This window comes from Phialemonium atrogriseum (genome assembly GCF_030411735.1).
Source record: "Phialemonium atrogriseum strain 8032-3 unplaced genomic scaffold QBC33scaffold_1, whole genome shotgun sequence".
Classification (NCBI taxonomy): Eukaryota; Fungi; Ascomycota; class Sordariomycetes; order Cephalothecales; family Cephalothecaceae; genus Phialemonium; species Phialemonium atrogriseum.
Window position 1 is genome coordinate 2,531,471 of NW_026848138.1, and position 22,958 is coordinate 2,554,428.

A 22,958-nucleotide genomic window follows, 5' to 3' on the forward strand; every position below is an offset into this window, starting at 1 on the left:
CCGGAACTGGGGAATGAAGCAGTGTGAGGGTGTACTGTACCGTCGGGATCGTGCTACGTGACTGTCACAAGTCCGCTCGTGGGATAACGCTGATAGGATGGTTTACGTCCACCGTAGGACCAGGCGGGGCGACACAGGGGGTTGTCCTTAAAGCGACTGCCACCAACAAAGACCAAGTAGGGAGGGAACAGAGCCTCACTACGTCGCTGCTTCATAGGCTGAGAAAAGGTCAATAAACTTGCTTCTCCATGGCATCGAACGACGTTGCGGGCTAGGTCAAGGCTGCGGACAGCTTGCGAGGATATAACCTTGCTGAAGGGGTTACTTGTAATGGGAGGTTACTGTCTTGACGAACTTGCAGTACACACTGCAGTATGAGTAGATGCCGAGGAAGGTCTCTCGCAGGATAGTTGTGGCTTCGGAGCTACGCGAATCCTTACCAGATGTCCAAGAAACTATTAGGAGAGCGAGTAAGAAAGCGGTTAGTGTTCAATTGTATGAACCATTCCAGTATTACTATGATGAGCTTGCCAAAAAAAAAGAGAGAAACAACCTGCAAGTGAGACGCCATCGCACCACATTATCCAAACCATCATACCGCCCTAGCCTAGGCGCACACGCCCAGCACAAAGATGCAGACCAGAATATCCGACTTGACCGTGCTGAACATCTGCCCATACCTCAGCCCGGTCTCCAAGTACCCCTTAAGCGGTACCGGCAGGAACCCCGCGAGGCTCCACAGCGCCCCGCCCGGCGGCGCCCTAGAGCGGTCGAGGAAGAACCTCGTCGTCAGCAGGACCGTCTCCGCCGTCGCAAACGCCCAGAAGAAGAACCTCGGATCGGGCGCTCCTCCGTCCGCCCAGCTGCCGCCGCCGCCGCCATCCTTCCTTTCGCCGGCCGACGCCGCTGCCGGCAGCCCCGAGTGGTCCCTCTCCAGCTTCGTCCCGCTAAACGGCGTCCAGAGCGCAATGTAGAGCCCCAGCCCCAGCGCGACCGCCGTGTGCAGCAGCCGCCAGAGTGCAGAGTACCGGTCCGGCACGACGGCCTGCTGCTGTTGCTGCTGCGGGCCGCCGAACGGGCTGGCGCCCGGGGGCGGGAAACCGCCTGGCCCGCCGGGCCCGCCGGCCATCATCTGCTGGAGGAGCTTCATCATCGGGTCCTCGCCCGCGCCGGCGGCACCCGGACCCATACCCATACCCATACCCATACCCGGACCCGCACCTACGCCGGGCGCCTCGAACCCGAGCATCATCTGCCGCAGCTGGGCCTCCGACACGCCCGCCGGGTCGAAGGGGGCCGCCCCGGGGCTCGGGGCCGCCGACGTCCGCGGGGCGTAGTAGTGCTGCGATATGTCCACCTCCTCCGGGTCGGCGTGCTCGGTGTTCGTCGCTCGCGGCGCGCCACCGCCGCCGCCGCTCGTTGCGTCCTCGGAGGGCATGGGCGCGGGGTCTGGTGCGGGTTGAGACTGCTTAGCTTCCTGCCCCCTTGGATAGATGACCGGGGGGGGGGAGGAGGAGGAGGAGGAGCACCCCTGTTTTCCTCTTCTCTACTCACCTCTTTGGATACCGCCGCCGAGCCCGGTGATCCGATTCAGACGGGCGGCGCCCCCGGCCTTGATCTTTGCCTCGCGGCGTTCCTTGCGCAGCCGCGCTTGCTCTGCCGCCCTGGCGGCTGCGGCATCGTCGCTGCTTGTGGATGCGCCTTCTGTCATGTTTGGGACCCGTTTCAAGGGTTGTCGTTCCGTCGTGGGGATTTTCGAAGGATGTAGGTTGTGACCTTGGCAAGCCTGTGAGGCTGTGAGGCTACATAGGTGCAGTACCTTGGGGAGTGTCGTAGAAAATGCTTATCTTATCAGTCACCCATGCTCTGCTGTGGATGCTATGGAGACCAGCCATTCACGTGCTTTCCTTTCAGAGTTGGCGGAAGCTTGCAGCAGCTTCCATGTCTAAAGACTACATTCAATGTAACTGTAAATTGGAAATACCAAGTCTACCGTTAGTTTGCCTATTATTCCAGCAAGCGATGACTATGAGGAATCCAGGACGGGAAGTGGATGAGCCAAGGCCAGCATCATGAATACAGCAGGAGATGGATACTATTGGGATGTGGAATATGGGAATCACTGTGTTCTGTGCTAAACATCTCGCAATCGCTCTACTCTGATACATTGATACTTTTTACTGCCTTTAGTTGGCGGCTGTCACGTCCGATCCACTGTGATTTTGGACATCCAGCATATCGATGCCTCAGGGAGTGGCCTTGCTCATGGCGACAAGGCGTTTGATTCCGACCTACAGTTTTCTAGGTTAGCAATGCAATGACGACCATCAAAGAAGGACACCTTACCATCCAGTTGCCACATTCGTCCGTCTTGTCTCGCTGAATCTCAACCTGCAGTCTTTGGGCGACGTCGTAATTCTTGGACTCGAGCGCCTCGCCGAGTTGAGATAGTTGTCCAATCGTATCTTCTTTGACCAGCTCGGAATTGTTGAGGTGATCAAAGAGGAGGCCAAGGCGTTTTTGTGTATCCTTGACCTGCTGTGCGAATGATGCCGGAGCCTTCGACGCTACGCGCTGCATATCGCGCTCGAGTATCTCCACTAGTCGCTGAGCGCTGGCCGGGATGTGGGACCTGTCACCTTGAGGGTGTCTGGCTTTGGGAGGTGCTGTAGCTCGCGGTGGCGGCGGCGTCGGCGCTGGTTTAGTGGTCGCTGGGGGTCCTGTGTATTGTGGTGGTGGTGCTACTGCCGGCCGACCCATCTGAGGGGCGGCCTCGAACGAGGCCGGCGCATACTGACTGGAGGCTTGGGTGGTTTGGGGAGCAGGAGCATATGGACTTTGTGGCGGTGGTCGAGTGTTACCTGGTGGAGGCGCAAGCGGTATCCCGGGAGAAGGTTGGTTGAACTGCTGGGGCGCCGGTGACGGCGCATACCTGCTCGTGGGCGGAGGGCCTGAAGGGGCTGCATTGTAAGGCGACGCTGTCCGTGGCACGACCTGGGGCATCATAGAAGTGCCACCTTGCGGCGGTGGAGGTGCGTAAGCATTGGTAGCTGCCGAAGGTGGTCTTGCAGGCTGGTAGCCCGCTTGTGGCGGCCCTGACAGTTGGGGGGAGAGCATCCGGGGCGGGGCCGACCCTTTCGGAGGGGGTGGAGGGGGCGTTGCAGTGCTCCGCGGCCCCTGTTGAAAGGCACCGGATGGAGGTGGCGATGCCAAGTTGGGCTGGTTGGGGAACGGCGATGTGATTGGGGCAACCTTTGGTGTTTGCTTGCGAGTTGGCGGCTTAACCACCATGGGAACGTCATTCCAGTCGCTGACATCCTTGGGCTTGAAAGGAGGCGGAGGAGGGGCCGACCCTCGCTGATTGCCCCCTGGTGGTGCGCCGTAAGGTGTTGGCTGGCCGTAACCTAGCGGGGGACCATAGCTTCCAACCGATGGGGGAGTCTGCATGTAGCCCTGCTGCCCCTGAGGAGCATAGGGAGATGCTCCCACGGGCTGATACGGCATAGCCCCAGCGGGCGCATAGGGATTGTTCGCAGCGGGCACCGATGATTGCTGCGTTGGTGCCGCATAGGGATTTAAAGGACTCGCGCTGGGAGCCGGGGCCGAAGCTTGATATGGCTGTTGACGAGAAGCCGCTCTGGCGGTGGACGCGGGTTGGCGAGCCGCACCGTGAGGAGTAGCTCTCTGAGTCGCAAGTCTGATGCGGCTCCTTGCAACCTCCGCAGCAGGGTATTGTGTCGGAAGAAGATCGAGATACTTCTGCGCAATGGCGAGCTGACCATGGGCAGCCACTATATCAGCATACTCGGTGTACTTGTCATACAACGCGGCAAGCTTCCACCCAGAGGCCAACTCCTTCTCCGAGTCGGCATATTTGGTGACGTGTCGGAAGACGGTGACCTTCTCGATAAAGTGCTGCAGTGACCTGGCATGAACGGAGAAGGTCGAATCGTCAGCAGACTCCTTCATACCGGCCAGCTCCGCTTCCTTTAGCTCTTCAACCCAGATGCCCACGACTTTATCGAGCTTGGAGCCAACAATGTAGCAAAAGCAGGCATCCGTTCTAGACCCCGATTCAATGATCCGGTCACCAAGACCTTCGCAAAGATCGGGAAATTCCGAGGGGTCGGCAAAGGTGCAGAGAGTTACCATGGTCTCCTTCCAGTTTGCTAGATCCGCATTATACACCACGTCCCAGAGATTATTGGAAACGACCGAGGTGAGGAGGCGCAGATAGCTCGGGCTACCCTTCTTCTTCGCCAGATACGCAGCCTGAACCTTGTCGAGCAGGTCCTTCCCACCGCAGTTGCCGATGACGAAGGCATCGGCCATTCTGTCCTCTTGCAGGCAAATCTCGGCGGCCTTCTCGAAATTACCGACCACCAGAGCCTTTGTGATCTGGTCTTCAAGAGCAGTATTCCCCTCGCTGAGCAAGTGGAAAGGATCATCTGTCTTGGCTCCTTTATTTGCCGTCAAGTCGGACAGGAAGTCTTCTGTGTCTTCACCATCCGCCCACAGACTGGACAGGCGTTTCTTGTGTCCTCCCATGCCGTTAGCCTGGGTTGGGGCAGACAGTCCCTCATCCTTCTGTTCTGTGGATGCCGCAGTCTCGTCCTCGGCTCCGGCCACTGTTTCTTCTTTGCCAAAACCAAGATGCTCTACGATCTTGGCCCGGCCGTCGGCGCCATCAAGGCTTTGGAGGATTTGCCATGCTGCCTTGTCTTCCTCGGTCTTGGACTGCTCCACATGAGATTGGCAGATGCTGGAAATGTCCCCAGCTTTCAATGCTTCGTCGAATTTTTCAGTTGCGGATCCAATGTCGGAATCAACAGAGAATTGCGAGATCTGGATCCGGGACGACCTGCGTTGACCGGGGCTTGTCTGATTCTTCCCAAATATGACCAGCTTTCCGCCATAACCAAAGGAGACTCCCACCGGTCTCTCGTACCAGGACGGCGCCTTTCCCAAGGAAAAGGAGGCCCCCTGAGGCTGGGTCTGAGCCTTGGTGAAGAAATCCTCCCCATCAAGGCCGCTCTGAGTGGAAGCCTGCGCAGCAGAGGGGTTGGTGTTCTGCAGCGTCTGCACGGTGATCTTGCCGTCGAAGGAGGCCGTAGCCGACAAGTCGGGGTTGCTAGGATTGAACCTGGTCAGGAATGTCCAGTTCGTAACCTCGGGGAACTCTCCATAACGCTCGCCAGTCTGGGGATTCCAGATCAGGGTCCGGTTGTCTTTGCCGCAAGAGATCAACAAGTCGGGATCTTGCTGACACCATGAGAGAGACAGGACTCCTTGGTCATGACCTTGCAGAGTCCGTTCTGGGGCGTTCGAGTTCCTGAGATCCCACAGGAGAATGACAGGAGTGGTGTCATCAGGTGTGGCCGTCAGGAGCTTGGTGGAATTGTTGGGATCCCACGCAATGGCGCTCACGGGCTTTCGGTTGTTGTTCAAGGTCAAGGAAGCCTTTTTTGTCTTGAGATCCCAAACCGTGACAAACCCACCGGCGGCGCCGGTCGCAAGGATGTTTGGCACTTTTCTGTTCCAGGCAATGCACTCGATATCGTCAGAACGAGCTGCGGCGGTACCGAGGCGAAAAGGCGTCGATACGTCGTCGACGTCGTACACGAACAGCTCGCCTTTGGCGCCCGCAGTCGCCAAAAGCTGGGGCTTTATGGGGTTGAATTGTAAAGACTTGATGGCGCCGGTATGTTTGGTGGTGCGCGACATGAACGCGTCCGAAGCTCCGGCAATCAGCTTCTCGGCGTCCCATAGGTCGAGGGAGCCATTCTCCAAGGCACCGGCGATGATTCCTCGGGGGTGCTCGGCATTCGGGGGGCCCCAGGCGATATCGTAGAATCTAAGGAGAGGCTATTTGAGCATGGCATTCATGGGTGCGAACACGAGAATGAAGTAATAGCTACCTCGAGTCGGTGACAATGCTTGCAATGGGCTGGAGTTCCAAGCCCTGTTCCAGGCTATCGAGGTTGAGGTCCCACAGCTCGAGAGTTGTCTCGTCCGAGAAGTCGGCATCGACAGCTCCTGCACGAGTCCCCGTTACGAGCAGTGGTTTGGCACTGCCTGGCGACCACGCAAAGGCGGCAGTCCGGGGGATTTCCCTTAATCGGACCATGATGGTTGTTGGTCCTCACTTTCACGATGTTGTTGACGTATGCCAATTTTGGGTGACGGAGAAGGGAACAATTGGGCAGGAAAGATTTCAAATGCACTTCAATAACAGCCCGCAACCCTTCCGCAAGTCAATAAAAAAGAAGCTGAAGGGAGGGCTGGTCCTTTGGTGGTGGAATTTTAAGGATCAAAAGGAGAGAGTACAAGTTGCCAGATATGCTGCCCCTGCCACCACAGCTCCTTGGTCAAAAATAGTCAGGAGCCATGGATGCCTCAGCTACTCCATGTCAGCACCCCCTAGTGTGAGCGTACAAAAGATACTTGGAACTTGGGGGAGTCCCCAGTTTGGGTGGGCGTAATTTCTTGTACTGCCGCCGCAAAACTTCACGTGATTATTCCCGTACTCGGCCAATGTCGTTTCCTGGTTCTTCGCCTCAACGCGCCCCCCACTACCAGTATTCCTGCTCCAAAGCTTGCTAGTCAGCTCTAACCAAGTCGAATATATTGAAATATTGAGGACGTAGGGCCGGTCATCTGGAAATGACAGACTCGGCTCGGTGGAAGGCCACGGTCTATGTGGGCGGATTGGCTTCACTTGTCACGACAACCAGTTTACATGATGCCTTCATACCATTCGGTGAGATCGCAGATGTATCTTTGCCTAAGAATGAGAACCCAAAGACCACCGACCTTCACCGAGGGTTCGCCTACGTCGAGTATGAGGATGCCGAGGACGCCAAAGAAGCCATCGACAATATGGACCAGGCCGAGTTCTTTGGTCGGGTGATCAAGGTGTCGGCAGCTAAAGCACCGAAGAGCGCGGATGAGGGACTGGGAAGCAAGACGGCCGTCTGGCAACAGGTTAGGTGCAAAGCCCAGACACTATTGACACGGCTTGCTGACAGGCACACAGGAAGGATGGCTCGCCGAAAATGCCGTTAGCGAAGAGGACCGCATGGCAGGCGATCAAGCACAGGCGGTTGGAGGCGCGAGGCCGGGAGACCCCATGCAGGGACTTGAGGGCCTGGATGTGGCAGGTCCTAAGCCAGAGTAAGGGAGTAATGGAGTTGAGCCATTTTTTGGGGGGGGGGATCCCAGGGTGGTTTTCTAGCATGACAGCGGCGTTATGGTGAAAAGTTTTGGCCAAGTTTTGAAACATCAAAGCCATCAGGGAAAATGGAATCCTCGGTCCAGTGCGTACGGCTGTATTCTGAACATCATGTACAAATATTCTCTCTCAAGTGTGAACGCCAGCCCCTTGTCTTCGTCTCGCCGATTTCAATATCAATGATGTTCCGCATTGTCTGCGGCGCGGTTCTGGCGCTTGAGACGCATGGTCTTGTCGGTAAGGAAGTGGCGGAGGCTCGAGTAGCTGGCAGCGCCGAGAGCGAAGATCACGACGACACCTAGTGGTCATTGTTAGTTGATTCGGCATTCCTTTCATCTGGGGGCGCTCACCAAGAGGCAAAAGCTCGGGCGGGATCCTTCGGAGGCGCCGCAGACGTTGGGAGACGGTATGAGCTATTGGGAGACGTATATCAGCACCGAGATCCCGAATGAACACTTGAACATGAGAGAGCAATGGCATATATAGCTCCTAGGAGTGGTGCGGGCTGTCAATGCCCCCTCCAAAACATACCAGCCTGCTCTTCCTTCTGCAAAGCTAGTTAGCGGGATGTATGACGAAAGCGAGCTTCGTGGTTATGCAACTCACAGGTACGGGCCGCATCATGCGAGCCGTAGGGCGGAACATTCTGAGGGATCGCGTGGCATACATCCTGCCGGTTTTGAATGGAGATGAATGTGACTTGAGCTGTGTTGAACGTTGGTCGAGCTTTCAAGTCCACAATTGAAGGGAGTTGAGTTGCGGGTTGTCGGCTAGAGGAGCATTGGTTGATCCGCTAAAGCTTCCAATTGAAATCAGGCCATTTCAGGTTTTTGGTGCTTTTGGACCGGGGGTTTCGGCTCTTGGGCCTTAGAGTTCAGGCATTCCAGTGCCGCCCGCCCCATAATCATCTGCTTCCGAAAGCTCCTTAGCTGGGACCTCAAAAGTGACATACACGAGCTCTTTTGTTCGCCGATATCCCTCCACCGTCAGCCATTGACCCGACCGCACCTCCCCAATTTCAGAGATAATCTTCTCAGTAGCCAAGATGTCTGACGAGGAGCGCGTTACGAAGCCGTTCAAGTTCGTTACAGGTATGACGAGACTCCAAACTGCGCCTGGGAAAATCGCATGATTTTCGATCAAATGCTAACGTTCTGTCCAGCTGGTACGGAGCACCCAAACCCTCACTTCGTCTCCCCTTCAACATAATACATGGATCAATTGGCGGGCCCAGAGCACGCTAGCAGCCACCCTCTCCTTCAATAGCCACCGCAACCGTTCCAATTGAGTCGACAAGGATAGCTCTGACCTCCCACATTGCAGGAACCGATGCTCGATTCCCGAACATGAACCAGACCAAGCACTGCTGGCAAAACTACGTCGACTGTGAGGAAACCCCGGAGCGAAAGCGACATGGGTTGTATCTGAGGGGCTCGGAGAGATGGCTGAAGAGAAGCGGGTTGTTCGACTTCTCTCTAGCCATATCCCGAGACCCCTCTACGGCTGCTTGCAGAGGCACATGTACTGACGAAGGAATCTTTGTAGACCACAAGTGCATTCTCGCCAAGGGCGAGGACTTCGCTCCTTGCAAACAGTTCTGGCTCGCCTACCGATCCCTGTGCCCCAGCGGTTGGTATCAGCGATGGGATGACCAACGAGGTGCGCAATTTTATTCTATGGGATAGGCCTGATTGCCCTTACTGACATCTTGACAGAGGCTGGTAACTTCCCTGCTCGCCTGGAGTAAGCGGCTGTGACAGGAAAACGGATATTAGAGGTTTGGGATCACTCGAGCTTGTTGTACTAGGACTATCGTAGCACCTGGGGAATGCACGCAGAGCAGCTAAGATGACGTTGTACTTTATCGTCTGACTTGCCCCGTAACGTTGTCGACTCCTTGAATAGCAGATGTCGGCGGTGATTTTATTTACTGGATACACTTTTGCAACCGCCTCTCCAGTGGTAAATACTGTGGGATAGAATGCCCCTTTGCTTGACCGGACTGAAGTCTCACCCAGACGCCAAAAGATAACCCTTGCTCGATGGTGCAAACTCCCTCGCGTCAGAAACTCCCGTTGTAGAAAGAAATGATACAATATCCCATGAACACCAGACGGACTGATAATATGATTATGACCCTCTCATGCCTTTGCTGACTCATCCTCGCTCTCACTATCAGAACTCATAAACTCGTCGTCTTCATCAAAACCAAAGAATGTCCTCGCACTCCCCTTTCCTTTCTGCTCTGGCTCAGACAACGGCGTTGTCTCTTTGGAGCTGCTCCCCTCGGCTTGTTGTTCGTCGCCGGCAAAGGACTCGCCGCTCTCCGCGGTGGACGTCGATCCTTGAGATGTGCTGAGCAAGTTGTCCTTGTAATTGCCGGCTTTCATGGCAGCAAGGACTGCGTCCCGCGTACGCTCGCCAGCCTCCTCCTTGTCCTCGACCCACTTGCCATCGAGATTTCCTCGTTTGCCGAATTTGATCTCCTCCTGCTTTTTCTCCGCCATCTCGACAATCTGCTCCCATCGTTGCCGTCGCTTCTCCTTCTCTTTCCGCTCCATATCCGGCTTGATGGCTAGGTATTCGGCTAGGGCTTTGGCCTCGGTGACGGTGCGGATCCGCCTTCCGTCCAGGTTCCTGCTCGAGCCGTTGTCTTCTCCCTGGTTCTTCTTGCGCTTGGAGCTCATGCGCCCACCGGCAGCACGAAGTTGTGATCCGAAGCCTCCCTTGCCACCGTAAACGGGAACCGTGAGGCGAAGGGAAAGAAAGTCATCTTCTAGGCCGGAGAGTAGTTCGGAAACGGGTTGCGGAGAATCCAACGATAGTTGCTTGTTGGAAACGGTAGTCAGGATCAGGCGCATGCGTATGTCTGGCAGGTACTCATCGAGCTCTTCGCGCAGCTCAGATAGAGAAGTTGACGGTGCTACAGCCATCGATAGCGTTGATGGTAGGCCCAGCCCGCTGGCGCCGGAGACGAGAACGTTGATACGGCTTGCTGCCATCTTGTACAAACCGTAGGGTAGCCCGTATAAAATATTCCTGAGCTTTCAGCGACGATAGCTAGTCAGCTGAATAACTGCCTTGATGGGTAAGTCAGTGGTGAAGACAGATGCAAGTGATACTATCGAGAGGCCCGTGATAATTTGCTAGGCTATAGCTGGGGTGCTGGGCGAGGGGCAAATTGTAGCCTTGGAGAACCTCGTTGTCGTCCAGCCACAATGAAAGTTATGGAGACCACCCCAGCCACTTTTTGAAAGTCCAGCTGTGGCTGTGCAGCCCCACCCCCGGCTATGGCCGCCCTAGGGCAGGTAATTCTTTGCGCACACCTTAAATTATACTCGAAATCTTTCCGAACCTACGTCCTAACGAGTCGACACAACCACACCTCAGCATCTTAACTGAGCAAATCCGCCAAGATGTTGATTCCCAAGGCTGATCGTAAGAAGATCCATGAGGTACGTTTCTCGTGCGGGCAGATGGGTGCCCTTTCCTTCTCTGGCCACCAGCACGCCAAATACGATTGAAGAACTCCACGCCAAAGCTTCCCCTCTGGCTCTCGTCGAAAATTCCCAATTCCGGGCCTCTGAGCCTACGACTCTCGAGATATCCGTGGCCCATGCTTCACGTCAATTCACGGGCTTCGTCCTCCGCTCGAGAACCACCATTCCCACCCCACATCGCTGCCAGAGCATGCACGAGAGAAATGTTCAAACGCATCGAGAAGGCTGACCGTTGTACCACAGTCCCTCTTCCGGGAGGGAGTTCTCACTGCCGAGAAGAACTACGAGATCGACCACGCCGGCATCGAGACGAAGAACCTCTGGGTCATCAAGGCGATGCAGTCGCTGGACAGCCGTGGCTACGTCAAGACCAGGTACTCGTGGCGCAACTTCTACTACACGGTGAGCATCCTCGGGGTGGTGGAGATGAAAATGGGGAAGGGAGACTGATGGAGGTTTCTTTTTTTTGCAGCTCACCCCTGAGGGTCTGGACTACCTCCGAGAGTGGCTCCATCTCCCCGCCGAGATTGTTCCCGCCACACACATCAAGCAGCAGCGATCGCATGCTCCCCCGCGTGGCATGATGGGCGAGGAGCGTGGCGACCGTGGCGGCGAGCGCAGGTTCGGCGGCGGCCGTGGCCGTGGTGACCGCGACCGAGGTGACCGAGGTGACCGCGACGGCGGCTACCGAAGACGGGATGCCGGCGAGGGCAAGGAGGGTGGTGCCCCTGGCGAGTTCGCTCCCAAATTGTAAGCATTCTGGGCCGATGATCTGGTCCCCCCCCCCGGTTTCATAAGGGACGGGGCATGCTAACTCGGAAAACAGCCGTGGTGGCTTTGGCCGTGGCCGTGAAGGAGCTCCCCCATCTTAATGGAGGCAGTAGGAAGGCGGAATGAGGCTCTTTCCTTGCTTGGACTGGCACTTATGATAGGACGGCACGTGTACTCTAATTCAAGAGTCGAGGGCCGACTAGCAACGCACCTACTCGCGTAGATCATAGCCGTAGGGGCTTGCGTGAGGAGTTCGGTGGTTAGAGTTTATTCGGAAAACTCGTGCATTCAGGGACATCATTTTGCGGACAACATGCTATTTGGTCTCTCTCAACCCCGTTGCAAAAAAGTTCGATAGGTGAACGATGTCCATCCAAAACACCAAAATAGAGTCATGAGTAGCCTTTGATGGGATCCTAGTCGATACGTAGGAAAGGTGGGTTAACGCCAATCGGCCAACAGATCTCTCTCCAGTTCGTGTTGACAAAGACTTGATGTTGAGGAAGGTTGTCTCGACCAATTGAGTGAGCACCATGGATCTAGGAATACATGGGACAGTTCCGCGGGGGTTGTCATATCGGGCTGTTGGTTGTACAGCTCACTCGCAGCGTTTCTTTCCTTGTTTTTCCTTCTTTAGTTTACCCCTTGCTCGACCTCGCTGTTGCTGATCCCCCCGCCCCCAACCCTCCAACGTTTCTTATCCTCCCCGAGCTTATGCTCGATGAGGATCCTTCCTTTCTCAGATGCTTGCTTTTGGTGAAGTTTTTCCTTAGCAATCTGGGGACCTGCGTACGGTCGTTATTGTGTGTCACACCGTCCAAGGACCGCCGCTCCGTGGTTTGACCCTCGAACAAGCGGTATGGGATGGTCGGCTCCCCCTCACCTCACTGAGCTTCCTCAACCCTGAGCGGTTCTGTGCCTTCTCCAAATCCAGGGCTTGGCATCTTTGATTTGCTGCGTCGGCATGGTATCCGGGTGGACCTCGAAACCATCCGAGTTCTCAATAACCACGGCTAAGATTGTGATCTCTGCTTGGCTACAGCCAACCTTAGCTGGCGCCTCACAGGCTGCATGATGACTGTAAGTCCAAGTAGTGCCATGCGGAACCTCACCTCAACACTCCAAGGTAATTAGTTTCTACATAAAGGGAGCTCTACTGTCTTAGCTCTATTTTCCATTTAGCCTCTACCCGTACCTTTCCTTCAACTCACCAACCCGGTCAACTAACAAACATTCCGCCCCCTCCCACCCCGTCCAAAATGGCTTCCCTCCCCAAGGAAATGAAGGCATTGATGTAAGTCAAATATCCCTCTTCGCAATTACTTCTCCTCGGAGGCTAGAGACTCTTCGACCCTGTTGAAAAGGGCCAATTCATGATCCTCGAGTCTTCACAACACCTCATTGGAGGAGGTGTCGCGCTGACCCAGCTCCTCAGGTACACCAAGCCGGAGGTGTTCTCGGTTGTCACGGTGCCATTGCCAGAACTCCGTGAAGATGATGTTCTCGTCAAGGTGAAAGCTTGTGGTGTCTGCGGGACAGGTAGACAAGGCCCCCGTGAGGATCCTGAGCATGTGAGAGAGGGGCTAACAGTTTGGGCCAGATTTGGTATGACCTACGTCGCTCGTGGTATAAGTCGTCGAGAGGTTTTCCCTGCAACTAACCCTGCCGCGCTAGCACATCCACGAGGGGGAGTTTATCGCCAAGTTCCCCCTGATCCCCGGCCACGAGACCGTCGGCGTCGTCGCTGCCATCGGTCCCAAGGTGGTTGGCTTCGAGGTTGGCGACCGCGTTGTGGCAGACAACGCCGAGCTGTGCGGCCACTGCTTCTACTGCCGGCGCGGCGAGGCGCTACTCTGTGAGAACGTATGGTAGAGAAAATCCAATCCCTCCTCCCCGACGCACCTCTCTGTCTGAAGTCGCCCGCTGACGTCCCTTCTCTCCCCCGCGCCCCTTATCGCCAGTGGAGCGGTCACGGTATTAACCTCAGCGGCGGGTTTGCTGAATATGTCGCCTACCCTCACGGAAAGGTCTTCAAGATCCACAACATGAGTGATATCGACGCCACCTTGATCGAGCCCGCGTCCTGTGCCTGCCACGGCCTGGACAAGATCAAGCCGCGCCTAGGTTCCAGCGTGCTCATGTTCGGCGCGGGCCCCACCGGCCTGGTAATGCCCCCTCTCCGCGGCGTTACTTGAGCATCTCGAAATTCAGGGGCTAACCGGCATCCAAGATGCTCGCGCAGCTTCTCCGGCAGAACGGGTGTTCCCAGGTCACGATCGCCGCGCCCCAGGGCCTGAAGATGGACCTGGCCCGGAGCCTGGACGCCGCCGACACGTATGTCGAGCTGTCCCGCTCCAACCCCGGCCCGCAGTTCGAGCAGCTGAAGAAGGACAACCCTTACGGGTTCGACATCGTCATTGAGGCCACCGGCTCCGTGAAGATCCTCGAGGATGCTATCAACTACTGCCGGCGAGGAGGCACCCTGGTTGTCTACGGGTTCGTGCCCGACTTTTGTTCTTCCTCTTCCCCCAAGGCAGCCTAGGCGGCTCACTCACACACCCCTGAAATAAACAGTGTCTACGCCAAGGCCGACCGTGTGACCTGGCCGCCGGCCAAGATCTTCGGCGACGAGATCCGCATCATTGGATCGTTCTCCGAGGTCTACATGTTCCGTACGTTTCTCTCTCCATGCCTGTCCTCGAAAAACCCCTAACACCTAGGCCCCAGCTCAAACCGTCGATTACCTCGACTCCGGCAAAATCAAGACCAAGGGCATCGTGAACAAGGTCTTTCCGCTCGAGAAGTTCGGCGAGGCCCTGGAGAGCATCAGGAACAAGAGCGCCATCAAGGCAGCCATTGTGTTCGATTGACTCGCCGATTCACAGCCGGGTTCCCAAGGCCCCGCTGGCAACGAAGGAAAACCAAAACTGTGAGGCAAGAAGCATCTAGTTGGCCCTATTTGTATGTTGTTGGGCCGCTCTAGCGACAAGGGGTGTCTGGTGCCGTACTCGTGACAGAGTCTAGTATATGGTTCCAAATATATGTCCCTTTCACCTGCCATCAACGGTGACTATGACGACTCATTCGAGTTATTTCAATCCAAGCCGATGGAAGTCACCTACAGGCCACAAAGGCAACCCAAGATGCAACCTTGTAAGCTGCCACTGAATAAAAATAAGGCGGTCAGGTAAGAGAGACGCTCTACGTTTGACCGTCAAGATGTTTGTATATTTTGACCCTGCTTCTATGTGACGCAGCCAATAACAGGAGGTTCTCTGGCATAACAACTCTCCGCCATTATGTGGTGATTCCTCAACCACAATCTTAATCATCAAATGATTGGATGTCAAACGCCAACTCTAAGGGATAGGTGGGCTCAAGGACCCAAACTGAAGAAAGTTCTGAGTTCTGAGATCACCGTGGTTTCTTTGACGCTGCCTAATAAAGAAGTGAGCTGCAAAGTAGAGCAGTGGAGGAGTCAAGGGGCTGCCCTACCAGGTAGCAGTCTTTCAATTTGAGAAACTCCTTGGCACACTTGTCTTTATGGACTGAGTTGTAATCGACAACGATGCATTTGCCATAGACAGCAGCCTAGCAATACCCCTTTTTTAGTCCACAATGCGGTATTAAGCATAGCACTGGCAAGTAGGCACTTACCTCTGCGGAACACTTGGAAACTGCTTCAGCAAGCTTCTGGATTGGTCGAGTTCGTGGCTGCATTCTGCTTCCGGAACAAAAGCCCTCAACATACGAGAGAGAGATAAAGGGAAAAAAGCAAGCCGCTCAGTCCATTCCAGTCGTCAATGACAAAGATAATTTCATTGGCACTGGTTTTCTGGAACGGGGGAAGGAAGCGTCCTGAGGTCCTTTTTTGTTATAGGGAAACGCTAGCCTTGGCATGCAGCCGTTTCCGACGGTGGCCTCAGGGCCTGAGGACCCATAATTAGGTGCTAAAGCGACATAAAACGGACTGTTACCGTTCTCTCCGTTTCAACATTGTCGTCCAACCACCAACAACCCCGTAAGCGCGAGGACGCGATCCGACGCGCTCAGCGTGACAACCTTTGCTCCCAGCTCCCAGCATAATTCCAATTCATGCGCTACTAAATGGGCAATTTTCCATGATTACACAACTACGCCTTCTCGATAGCCTCTATCTCGGGATTAGACATACCTGCCCCCTCCGCCCTCCACGCCTGCGCTGAGCTCAATCCTATCATGCCGTCATTGGCGCGCCCTCTCACATGCCGCCTCAACCCTCTCTGCCCCTCCGAGATGGCAGACTCGGCGCCTCTTCTCTCGTCGACAGCCGTCGCCACAATGAACCTTACTACTCCAACGAAGGCAGGGTCTTGACGTGTTCACAGTCCCAAGCTTGTGCTAACCGGCCTCGTCTCCAGACATCGCGCTTCTCCATGAAATCGTCGCCGAGGGCGAGGCCATCTATCCTACCTTGCCTGAACGAGACCGTCTCCCTACCAATGCGCTATTTCAAGCAGCCGAGCAGATCTTGCCGATACACGGCCACGACCCCGAACATGCGCCCCCAAATATATCCCGCCTCATATTCAGAGTCGGCGGGATGCGATCCGAAGGGTCGCTCATGGACAAATTCAAGTCCGTCCTAAAGGATATGGGCATTGAACTCGAATTTGTCCCACAAGACCAACCAGAGAGATCACCGTCGGCTACATCACCATCCGTTCGATCATTATCATCAGGCGGCAGTCCTGACCAGACTGGCACATTCCCCGTCTCACCTTTTTATAATGGCCGTCGTCGGCGCAATTCGGACACGGCCGCCCCATCTTTGCTTGACTATCAACGGGGTGCACCCGCTCCTTCGAACAGAGCAAGGTCCGTCTCTCCCACCGCTTCTAGGCACCGTGCCGAGGAGCTACCCAGCACTAGGGGTGTAGGTGGCGTTGGTCAACTACCCCTGTCGTACCACGGGGCTCAACACGATGAGACGGACGCCCCGGAGGACGAGGACGTAGGTGAAGATTTCACCCAAGACTTACCCGTCCTCGCTCATCTCGCACCCGTTCGCGGTGGCGAGCCTACCGGCGATCTGCCGCAGGGGTTCGACTACTTCGGGAGACGCCCTCTGTCGCACGATGAACCTACCGGTGGCTCGTGGCTGGGCTATTTTGACCAGTCAGATACTGAACACCGCCCAATTTCTCGTGCTGAAGATGGATCGGACAGATTCGTCGGTGCTAGCGACACAACTGCCCAGTCTTGGGATGATGGGCTTCCCTACCGCTCTCTGGACGAGAAAGAACACGCCGCTTTGGAGGGTAAAGTTCAGGCTTTCAGAAACCATGTCCTGAAATCCGAATCGGCACGAGCCACTGGCGCATGGCGAGCGATTGCGCACCAAGCATTTCAACGTCATGGACGGAAGGAGTTCTCTGCAGTACAGGTGAATGAGAAAACTGCTCTCACCAGGGCCGTTAGTACGTGGCGAGAGAATGCCATCATGGCACGGGAAGATCGACTCATGGCGGCCGGCCCTTACTTGAATCCAGCAAAGGAGGCGAGGATGGAAAGGAGAGCCGATAGGGCATATTCTATTTTATTGCTACACAAAGCTTTTACACACTGGGTCGCTTGCACCCGGGACGAGACGAACCGAACGGCAGTTGCCCGACGACATATCCTCCGGAAACGCTGTTTCAGTGCTTGGCGTTCGCAGCAATCCGCCGATGAGGCCAAAGTGCGCGATTTCAGGCTACAGAGCCTCGTTCGCCTTTGGAGCAGAGCATCCATACATCACGAAGTGCGCGCAGAAGTTGCCATCCAAAGCTATCGCCACAATTTGGTCAAGACCGTGTTTGAGAGATGGAGGGCCGAGTACTTGGCGCGACTTGCCGACGAGTTGAGAACATGTCGGATCAAGGAGCGGTGCCTTGCGATCTGGCTGACGAAGTCCCGGGAGGCCACTGCACTGTACGAGGGTTGTGCAGTCTACGACGAGAGACTCCTCCTTGACGACGCTCTAGCTACTTGGCGGGCCGAACACGAGGAAACCCGCATATTTGCGAGCGGCTGTATACGCCAGAAGCTAGTGCTGGACTGCCAGAGGATCCTGGAGGAGTGGCGAACAGAAGCAACTCTGAGAAGGTTGCTGAGCTCTTTTACAGGGGCGCGACACCGGCAGACAAAGCAACGCACCATCGACATTTGGGCGTCGAGCGCCAACGAAGTGAGACAAAAGGCATCAATTGCCAAGAAGATGGTCCTGCAAGAGTTAATCACCCACTGGGAAAACGAGACAAAGCTCAAACGATTCGAGGACTCCGTGAATGAGCAACGAAAGACTCGGGCAATGTACCACTGGATACTGGAACGGAAGCTGGTAAGCTTCAGGCGATCCTCGGAGGAAAGGACGAAAGCGCAAACATTGACCTCGTTTCGGGCCGCGTCGAGCAAAGCGAACGCGAGGTCGGGCCGCGGGCGACAGGTCGCAGACTATTTCGCCCTCCAGACTGTCCAGGCCTCTGTCATCGGGAAATGGTGGACCAGTTTGGAAGCTCATAGGCGACAGCAGAAGCGCGCCGCGTCATTGTTTTTCCACAACACTGCGAGCCAGCGGCTTGATCTCTGGCTAGCCCGCGAGGCCGAGGCTTTCGTGAGAACCTCTATATACAAAGAACGGGCTAAGAGTGGTGCCTATTACTGCACGGCCACGAACACACTCTCGCTGTGGTCGGCGACAGCGGCACAGGCGAGCAGGGAGAGGCTCACGAGGACCTATCACGCCGCTAAACGGCAGTATCGAGTCAACCTCGCGACCAGATGCATGTCAAATTGGCGGAAGGCGACCGGAGATGCCCTCGCCCTTGGCTGGTATGCCGACGAGGTCTGCGCCAGCCAACAGAAGGCTAAACTTGGGGAGCACGCCCAGCACTGGAACACATGCGCGAAGAGATTGCAAGTCGTTCGTGAGGTCGCAGCAGGCGCGGAGCTGGAGGTCTGGTGGGGCAGGTGGTCGGTCTGCGCGAGCCAACAGCGGGAGACGGAGTTGGATGCTGCCGAATACAACTCGGTTCAGACGCTTCTGCGGTGCTGGAAGAGCTGGGACTTTTCGGCATTGCAATGCAAGGGTCGGCGGAATACCGTCGCAACACTGCGGCAGAAGAATGACCAGAGGCTGCGTCGACAGATCCTCAGTGTCTGGAGCCACGAGGCGGGACTGGAAGGAACATTCCAGGATATGCGCTCGAGCTCAATGTCGAGACGAAGTCTGCGGCACGGCAGTGCCCGTCAGGGCAGCCGCTTCCACCAACCGGAGACACCGAGGCATGGCAGCTCGGTCAACCACCCGTCGTCACAGTCGTCATTCCAGCAACTATCGTACATACCGGAAGCCGACGAGCGCAAGACAAGCGAGAGGGGGTTCGCACCGTCCTCACAGCTTCGGGATCTCCCCACGCTTGGGTCCAGAGACTTGTACCAGAGCTTGCCACACCGTCCCAACAGGCACTCTGGATATGGCGAGGACCTGAGGTCCACAGCTCCCCAGCGTTTCCGATCCGAGGGGCCGATCCCAAAGCCTCCGATGAACTACCCGGAAGCACATTTCAGTCCCGGACCCTACGGTAGTCTGATTGATCCAATTCGAGACACACCACGGTACGAAGGCAGCACGCCCCACGTTCCCCCTCGAGGATACGGAAGCCCGGGACAGCTGGGACCCATGTCGGATTTCGACGAGGAGTCTTTCTCCCCAGGGGAAGAAGAGGGGGCCGACAACGCCGCCGCCTTCATGAGCACACCGTCCAGGTTCACCGGGTCGGCGAGGCAACAACAGGGCATCCGCCCCACGACGACGCCGTCGGCGATACTGTCCACGCCCTTTGAGAGGGCGTTGAGGGAGGAATATGGAGGGGGCGTGGCGGCGGCGGGGCGAACTGCGACGAGGGAGACGCCCCGGGTCACGTTTGCGGACATCAGAGAGGAGTCTGCGGAGTATGAGGAGGGATATGGCGGATAAGCCGGGGAGCAGTGGGCAATTATAGGACCTGGGTTATTTATGGATTGGTTTCATTTGATCAGCGTGGGCGCACACTTGGATGGCGTTGGTCGGCGCTCTCAGGTCATTGGGCATGGAAGGAAACTGTGCGTTCAAGTTGGCTGGGTTTGCCGGCTTGGATATACCCCTGTGTTCTTCCGGTCTAGGTTCAAAAGGGGTTTGCATGGACATGGCGTTAGTGCTTCAAAAACGAAAGGAGTCCGTCAGGGGCGTACGGCTAGTGAGCATACCATGTGCATAATTTATCCTTGGTAATGCTGGAAGGTTAGATAAGTTAGGTTGGTATATAAATATAACGTCTTCAAGGGAGACGGCCCAAATGCAATCAAACAAGATCCGCGCTTGTGATCTGACGTTGGGAGAGTATTTCTCTGCATCACTGACTCGTGAGCTTCGTCTATTTTCTTGTACGCCGGGGAGTATCGACATATCTACCGTGGAAGGCATCCATATATAGTTAGTTGACCTGGGCAGTCCCCAACGGAATCTAACTTCGGCAGCCCGGGAAACACTTGTTGAGCTTCACGGACAATCTTTAAAGTATAAATTTAAAGTTTTTCTCTGATATTATATGAATGTGATTCCCAAGGCACCCATCTGCACCTTCTCTTCACCTCCTCTATCCACTTTCCTCGAACCCCGACCCCTTCTCTCTCTTCCTAAGAACGTTTCCACGATCTATCCACAATGACATGTTGGCAAAAGCTACCACCAGAGATCCGGTGGGAGATCTTCGAGATCGTCTCACAGGATTACAATCACAACTCCGAACCTCTCGCCCGCGCAGGCTACGAAAGGGTATGTAGAGAGTGGCACGCCTTTTTCGGGGAGAGAAATTTCCGGGAACTTGTCCTCGACCAGAATAGTCTCTTTGGCCTTGACAGAATGGCCGATGGAAAGTATAGATGGAGGCGTGATTACCTTCGACGTCTGGTGCTTCGCGTCAGGCCTGAGGGGTACCACTGCGTTGCTGGCGAGTTGCGGGAGGATAGAACCAATATCAGAGAGTAAGTCAATTTATTTGATGTCCGCTTCTCCTTGCCCAAACTCTCACATTGTCCCAAAACTGGGAACCGGGTCGTCCGATCTGCGCCTTTCTGTCACTGACCCGGACAACGCTGCGCAGAGACGGGGAACTCTTGAACAGAGCCCTGTGGAATCTATTGGCAATTGTCTCGACTTGGAAAAGAACAGAGCATGGCGACCGAGGGCTGATCTTGGAGATTGGTCCCGACTCGCCCAGTGACTCGAGGCATGCTTTTGGCAACTATCAGTATCTGCAAACGGAAGATAGAGGTAGGCAATTCAGGACGTACGAGCCAGAAGCACTCGCTTGGGACTTTCACAGAGGGCATCAAGGCTTTCCAGAAGCCAGGGCTGTCACCGGCCTGGTCATCCGTCGGCATTGCTACCGGAACATCGACCCCCATTTACTCTCAACTCTCCTCAGAGGGAGTTTCACCTGCCTGAAGTGGTTCCGTCACGAAGTGTGGCATGGTGTTCACCCACCCCTGCAGCCACTGTTTGAGAAAGGTTGGTCAAGTTAACTTGCTTATCCAGACATGGAATGGCGACTAATGTGCTATTGCAGACCACCAATGGTTGATCTCGGGGGACTTGCCAAGCACGCGGCGACAGCTTCGCCTACTTGAAGACTTAAACGGTCTTCAACAGAGACAACCCATGAGACCAGCGAGGTCAACCTGGAGTGAAGCTCTGTCGAGGTCCAGCCGTCACATCGAGCTGTTATCCGCTTGTTTCCTTGCTGAGGCCGAATCCTTCTTCTCAAAAGTCGCGCACGTGGAACTTGATAGCGGCGAGCTTGACGAGCCTGGCTGGCAGAATCTTCGGACGATGGTCCTGACCGCCCGATTGGCGAACCCAGGGGAGCCGTTGTCGGAGATTGACGAGCTGCTTGTGAACGCAATGATTACGGCTTGCTTCATGCCCAAACTAGAAACTATGGAAATATGGAATGCCAGCCAGGGACAAGCCTGTCTCTTTCGATACAGCACCAAGGGCGAACATCCTCAAATTGCTTGGAGAACTACACGGGATGTAAACTTCGAGCTACAGCCTTGTTTGATTATTCTGGCGAGCGAGCGAGCGCAGGGAAACGCGCAACGCCCTCCTGCTGTTGTGCAGGAACGCTTACTCGGGGAAGATGGCATGGCGGAGACTTATAGCTTTGTTCCTTCCTAGTTAGAACTACGGACATCAGTCCTTCAACCCGTGTCGGATTACCAGGTGTGATGGGAGTGGAAGAAGCGTTGACTGGGCTAGGTGGGAAGGAGAAATATCCCCTTTTGCGGTGGTTAGCAGGCAGTGATGTTGCTGTCGACGACTAATCACTGGTGCTGAGCCGCCTGAAACATGGCTGTTTAAAGTTCGCGATCTATAATTTGAATTGTTCGTTGGAACCACTGGTCACCGCATCAAACGTGTACGTCTTGAATTTATGTATAATTTACTTCAGTCTACAGGTTCCATTCTCCGTAGCCTCAAATATACCCCTTCACGGCCTCTCTGCAGATCGAGGGAGAGCAAAACTGAGAGGCCCTATTTAATGATAACACGACTCTCAACTGTCTACCAACCCATCATGTAGGTCACGTCCTTGGTCGCTCACCACACCTCCTGCCTCTCACCAACTCCCATCCACTGGACCGGCTCCGCCTTCTGCCGTCCCCTCCGACACTCAGGAACCCACGTCTCCGCATCCCCGAATCAGTCGACAGTAAGCCCAGCCTGGCCAGGGTTCTCCATCCCAGCCTCGAGCCGGCGCTGGTACGAGACGTTCCGCAGACGCTCGTGTTCGGCAGGGGTGAGTCGGAGCTACATCACACGTCAGCATCGGCGATGCAACAAGAAAACGAGAGAAAAAGGGGGGGGCTTGAGCTAAACTCCTCCAGAAAATCCCCAACTCACGTATATTTCAACGCCAATGGCGTGCAGCGCCATCGCCAACCACGCCGACGCGCCAAAGGTCATGCCCAGGGCAGCGGCGGCCCCGATGGCGCTGCCGCCGTCGCCGCCCAGCTGCGCCTTGACGGCCGCGTGCCTGTCCGGGTCCGCGCCGGAGAAGAAGGCCGCGCATTCCGGGTAGTGCTGCAGGGTCGTGGTCTGGTTCCCCTCGAGGGTGTCGAAGATCTGGGCGCACGGCCGGGCGGAGTAGTAGCCTGACATGGTGCTTATGATTGTGGTGCTGATGATCTCGATGATGCGGAGGGTGATTACTGCCGACGCCTATGTAGGGTAGGCTAATGAGCCGCTTATTTTTTTTTCTCTCTTTCTTTCTTTCTTTTTCTAGAGAAAAAAAAAAGGGGGGGGGGGGGGGGGGGGGGAAAGAAAAAAGGGGTTGTTTTTGTATGTTACATAGAACCAGGCTCTCAGCATCCACGCCCGGTGCGGCGAAATA

General features: G+C 55.6%; 11 protein-coding genes across 11 annotated transcripts in view; 6 read left to right on the top strand and 5 right to left on the bottom strand.

Annotated features, from left to right (window-relative positions):
- Nucleotides 1–471: 471 nt before the first annotated feature.
- Nucleotides 472–1,834, bottom strand: QBC33DRAFT_522969 (putative sad1 interacting factor 1 protein). Its single transcript, XM_060426581.1, has 2 exons — nucleotides 1,555–1,834; nucleotides 472–1,449 (listed from the first exon to the last, which is right to left on the bottom strand). Exons 1-2 carry the CDS (start codon nucleotides 1,709–1,711, stop codon nucleotides 608–610), a joined length of 999 nt encoding a protein of 332 aa, XP_060289171.1. The 5' UTR covers nucleotides 1,712–1,834; the 3' UTR covers nucleotides 472–607.
- A 104-nt stretch (nucleotides 1,835–1,938) lies between these two features.
- QBC33DRAFT_522970 (protein transport protein SEC31) lies at nucleotides 1,939–6,342 on the bottom strand. Its single transcript, XM_060426582.1, has 3 exons — nucleotides 5,919–6,342; nucleotides 2,347–5,854; nucleotides 1,939–2,291 (listed from the first exon to the last, which is right to left on the bottom strand). The coding sequence occupies exons 1-3, from the start codon at nucleotides 6,125–6,127 to the stop codon at nucleotides 2,247–2,249; spliced, it is 3,762 nt and encodes a 1,253-aa protein (XP_060289172.1). The 5' UTR covers nucleotides 6,128–6,342; the 3' UTR covers nucleotides 1,939–2,246.
- A 226-nt stretch (nucleotides 6,343–6,568) lies between these two features.
- On the top strand, nucleotides 6,569–7,378 carry QBC33DRAFT_522973 (uncharacterized protein). Its single transcript, XM_060426583.1, has 2 exons — nucleotides 6,569–6,984; nucleotides 7,037–7,378. The coding sequence occupies exons 1-2, from the start codon at nucleotides 6,664–6,666 to the stop codon at nucleotides 7,175–7,177; spliced, it is 462 nt and encodes a 153-aa protein (XP_060289173.1). The 5' UTR covers nucleotides 6,569–6,663; the 3' UTR covers nucleotides 7,178–7,378.
- On the bottom strand, nucleotides 7,183–8,056 carry QBC33DRAFT_35833 (uncharacterized protein). Its single transcript, XM_060423895.1, has 4 exons — nucleotides 7,838–8,056; nucleotides 7,763–7,778; nucleotides 7,582–7,644; nucleotides 7,183–7,529 (listed from the first exon to the last, which is right to left on the bottom strand). Exons 1-4 carry the CDS (start codon nucleotides 7,898–7,900, stop codon nucleotides 7,408–7,410), a joined length of 264 nt encoding a protein of 87 aa, XP_060289174.1. The 5' UTR covers nucleotides 7,901–8,056; the 3' UTR covers nucleotides 7,183–7,407.
- A 124-nt stretch (nucleotides 8,057–8,180) lies between these two features.
- On the top strand, nucleotides 8,181–9,176 carry QBC33DRAFT_522981 (cytochrome c oxidase). Its single transcript, XM_060426584.1, is given in 5 exon segments — nucleotides 8,181–8,322; nucleotides 8,334–8,335; nucleotides 8,554–8,617; nucleotides 8,777–8,890; nucleotides 8,947–9,176. The coding sequence occupies 5 exon segments, from the start codon at nucleotides 8,277–8,279 to the stop codon at nucleotides 8,976–8,978; spliced, it is 258 nt and encodes an 85-aa protein (XP_060289175.1). The 5' UTR covers nucleotides 8,181–8,276; the 3' UTR covers nucleotides 8,979–9,176.
- Nucleotides 9,098–10,456, bottom strand: QBC33DRAFT_522983 (telomere stability and silencing-domain-containing protein). Its single transcript, XM_060426585.1, has one exon. The coding sequence runs from the start codon at nucleotides 10,231–10,233 to the stop codon at nucleotides 9,373–9,375; it is 861 nt and encodes a 286-aa protein (XP_060289176.1). The 5' UTR covers nucleotides 10,234–10,456; the 3' UTR covers nucleotides 9,098–9,372.
- A 130-nt stretch (nucleotides 10,457–10,586) lies between these two features.
- QBC33DRAFT_522986 (40S ribosomal protein S10) lies at nucleotides 10,587–11,951 on the top strand. The gene is made up of 4 exons (XM_060426586.1): nucleotides 10,587–10,686; nucleotides 10,975–11,133; nucleotides 11,204–11,481; nucleotides 11,558–11,951. The coding sequence occupies exons 1-4, from the start codon at nucleotides 10,648–10,650 to the stop codon at nucleotides 11,601–11,603; spliced, it is 522 nt and encodes a 173-aa protein (XP_060289177.1). The 5' UTR covers nucleotides 10,587–10,647; the 3' UTR covers nucleotides 11,604–11,951.
- A 602-nt stretch (nucleotides 11,952–12,553) lies between these two features.
- Nucleotides 12,554–14,482, top strand: QBC33DRAFT_35993 (NADP-dependent mannitol dehydrogenase). The gene is made up of 8 exons (XM_060423911.1): nucleotides 12,554–12,796; nucleotides 12,938–13,041; nucleotides 13,103–13,107; nucleotides 13,177–13,365; nucleotides 13,464–13,667; nucleotides 13,733–13,998; nucleotides 14,077–14,174; nucleotides 14,230–14,482. Exons 1-8 carry the CDS (start codon nucleotides 12,762–12,764, stop codon nucleotides 14,370–14,372), a joined length of 1,044 nt encoding a protein of 347 aa, XP_060289178.1. The 5' UTR covers nucleotides 12,554–12,761; the 3' UTR covers nucleotides 14,373–14,482.
- Nucleotides 14,483–15,520: 1,038 nt separating this feature from the next.
- Nucleotides 15,521–19,863, top strand: QBC33DRAFT_522993 (Sfi1 spindle body protein-domain-containing protein). The gene is made up of 2 exons (XM_060426587.1): nucleotides 15,521–15,846; nucleotides 15,903–19,863. The coding sequence occupies exons 1-2, from the start codon at nucleotides 15,747–15,749 to the stop codon at nucleotides 19,499–19,501; spliced, it is 3,699 nt and encodes a 1,232-aa protein (XP_060289179.1). The 5' UTR covers nucleotides 15,521–15,746; the 3' UTR covers nucleotides 19,502–19,863.
- Nucleotides 19,864–20,157: 294 nt separating this feature from the next.
- On the top strand, nucleotides 20,158–21,988 carry QBC33DRAFT_522997 (uncharacterized protein). The gene is made up of 3 exons (XM_060426588.1): nucleotides 20,158–20,547; nucleotides 20,667–21,073; nucleotides 21,132–21,988. The coding sequence occupies exons 1-3, from the start codon at nucleotides 20,228–20,230 to the stop codon at nucleotides 21,740–21,742; spliced, it is 1,338 nt and encodes a 445-aa protein (XP_060289180.1). The 5' UTR covers nucleotides 20,158–20,227; the 3' UTR covers nucleotides 21,743–21,988.
- A 279-nt stretch (nucleotides 21,989–22,267) lies between these two features.
- Nucleotides 22,268–22,958, bottom strand: part of QBC33DRAFT_554408 (uncharacterized protein) — a gene marked incomplete at both ends in the record, with an annotated part of 1,386 nt that continues 695 nt past the window's right edge. Inside the window, 2 exons of the mRNA XM_060429510.1 lie at nucleotides 22,268–22,375; nucleotides 22,469–22,786. Of these exons, the coding sequence (XP_060289181.1) occupies nucleotides 22,268–22,375; nucleotides 22,469–22,786 (426 nt within the window). The remainder of the gene's footprint in view (nucleotides 22,376–22,468; nucleotides 22,787–22,958) is intronic.

What these genes read in the sequence shown, in the direction of transcription:
- QBC33DRAFT_522969 (XM_060426581.1), bottom strand. Translation starts at nt 1,711, where the DNA reads ATGACAGAAGGCGCATCCACAAGCAGCGACGATGCCGCAGCCGCCAGG. An exon ending in CGGCGGCGGTATCCAAAGAG is followed by an intron (nt 1,450 to 1,554) that starts GTGAGTAGAGAA and finishes AACCCGCACCAG; the next exon opens with ACCCCGCGCCCATGCCCTCC.
- QBC33DRAFT_522970 (XM_060426582.1), bottom strand. Translation starts at nt 6,127, where the DNA reads ATGGTCCGATTAAGGGAAATCCCCCGGACTGCCGCCTTTGCGTGGTCG. An exon ending in AGCATTGTCACCGACTCGAG is followed by an intron (nt 5,855 to 5,918) that starts GTAGCTATTACT and finishes GCCTCTCCTTAG; the next exon opens with ATTCTACGATATCGCCTGGG. An exon ending in ACGAATGTGGCAACTGGATG is followed by an intron (nt 2,292 to 2,346) that starts GTAAGGTGTCCT and finishes AGAAAACTGTAG; the next exon opens with GTCGGAATCAAACGCCTTGT.
- QBC33DRAFT_522973 (XM_060426583.1), top strand. Translation starts at nt 6,664, where the DNA reads ATGACAGACTCGGCTCGGTGGAAGGCCACGGTCTATGTGGGCGGATTG. An exon ending in AGACGGCCGTCTGGCAACAG is followed by an intron (nt 6,985 to 7,036) that starts GTTAGGTGCAAA and finishes ACAGGCACACAG; the next exon opens with GAAGGATGGCTCGCCGAAAA.
- QBC33DRAFT_35833 (XM_060423895.1), bottom strand. Translation starts at nt 7,900, where the DNA reads ATGTATGCCACGCGATCCCTCAGAATGTTCCGCCCTACGGCTCGCATG. An exon ending in GCCCGAGCTTTTGCCTCTTG is followed by an intron (nt 7,530 to 7,581) that starts GTGAGCGCCCCC and finishes AATGACCACTAG; the next exon opens with GTGTCGTCGTGATCTTCGCT.
- QBC33DRAFT_522981 (XM_060426584.1), top strand. Translation starts at nt 8,277, where the DNA reads ATGTCTGACGAGGAGCGCGTTACGAAGCCGTTCAAGTTCGTTACAG. An exon ending in CTGGCAAAACTACGTCGACT is followed by an intron (nt 8,618 to 8,776) that starts GTGAGGAAACCC and finishes GAATCTTTGTAG; the next exon opens with ACCACAAGTGCATTCTCGCC. An exon ending in GCGATGGGATGACCAACGAG is followed by an intron (nt 8,891 to 8,946) that starts GTGCGCAATTTT and finishes ACATCTTGACAG; the next exon opens with AGGCTGGTAACTTCCCTGCT.
- QBC33DRAFT_522983 (XM_060426585.1), bottom strand. Translation starts at nt 10,233, where the DNA reads ATGGCAGCAAGCCGTATCAACGTTCTCGTCTCCGGCGCCAGCGGGCTG.
- QBC33DRAFT_522986 (XM_060426586.1), top strand. Translation starts at nt 10,648, where the DNA reads ATGTTGATTCCCAAGGCTGATCGTAAGAAGATCCATGAG. An exon ending in ATCGTAAGAAGATCCATGAG is followed by an intron (nt 10,687 to 10,974) that starts GTACGTTTCTCG and finishes GTTGTACCACAG; the next exon opens with TCCCTCTTCCGGGAGGGAGT. An exon ending in GGCGCAACTTCTACTACACG is followed by an intron (nt 11,134 to 11,203) that starts GTGAGCATCCTC and finishes TTTTTTTTGCAG; the next exon opens with CTCACCCCTGAGGGTCTGGA.
- QBC33DRAFT_35993 (XM_060423911.1), top strand. Translation starts at nt 12,762, where the DNA reads ATGGCTTCCCTCCCCAAGGAAATGAAGGCATTGAT. An exon ending in AGGCGCTACTCTGTGAGAAC is followed by an intron (nt 13,366 to 13,463) that starts GTATGGTAGAGA and finishes CCTTATCGCCAG; the next exon opens with TGGAGCGGTCACGGTATTAA. An exon ending in GCGCGGGCCCCACCGGCCTG is followed by an intron (nt 13,668 to 13,732) that starts GTAATGCCCCCT and finishes CCGGCATCCAAG; the next exon opens with ATGCTCGCGCAGCTTCTCCG.
- QBC33DRAFT_522993 (XM_060426587.1), top strand. Translation starts at nt 15,747, where the DNA reads ATGCCGCCTCAACCCTCTCTGCCCCTCCGAGATGGCAGACTCGGCGCC. An exon ending in ACCTTACTACTCCAACGAAG is followed by an intron (nt 15,847 to 15,902) that starts GCAGGGTCTTGA and finishes CCTCGTCTCCAG; the next exon opens with ACATCGCGCTTCTCCATGAA.
- QBC33DRAFT_522997 (XM_060426588.1), top strand. Translation starts at nt 20,228, where the DNA reads ATGACATGTTGGCAAAAGCTACCACCAGAGATCCGGTGGGAGATCTTC. An exon ending in GATAGAACCAATATCAGAGA is followed by an intron (nt 20,548 to 20,666) that starts GTAAGTCAATTT and finishes AACGCTGCGCAG; the next exon opens with AGACGGGGAACTCTTGAACA. An exon ending in GCAGCCACTGTTTGAGAAAG is followed by an intron (nt 21,074 to 21,131) that starts GTTGGTCAAGTT and finishes GTGCTATTGCAG; the next exon opens with ACCACCAATGGTTGATCTCG.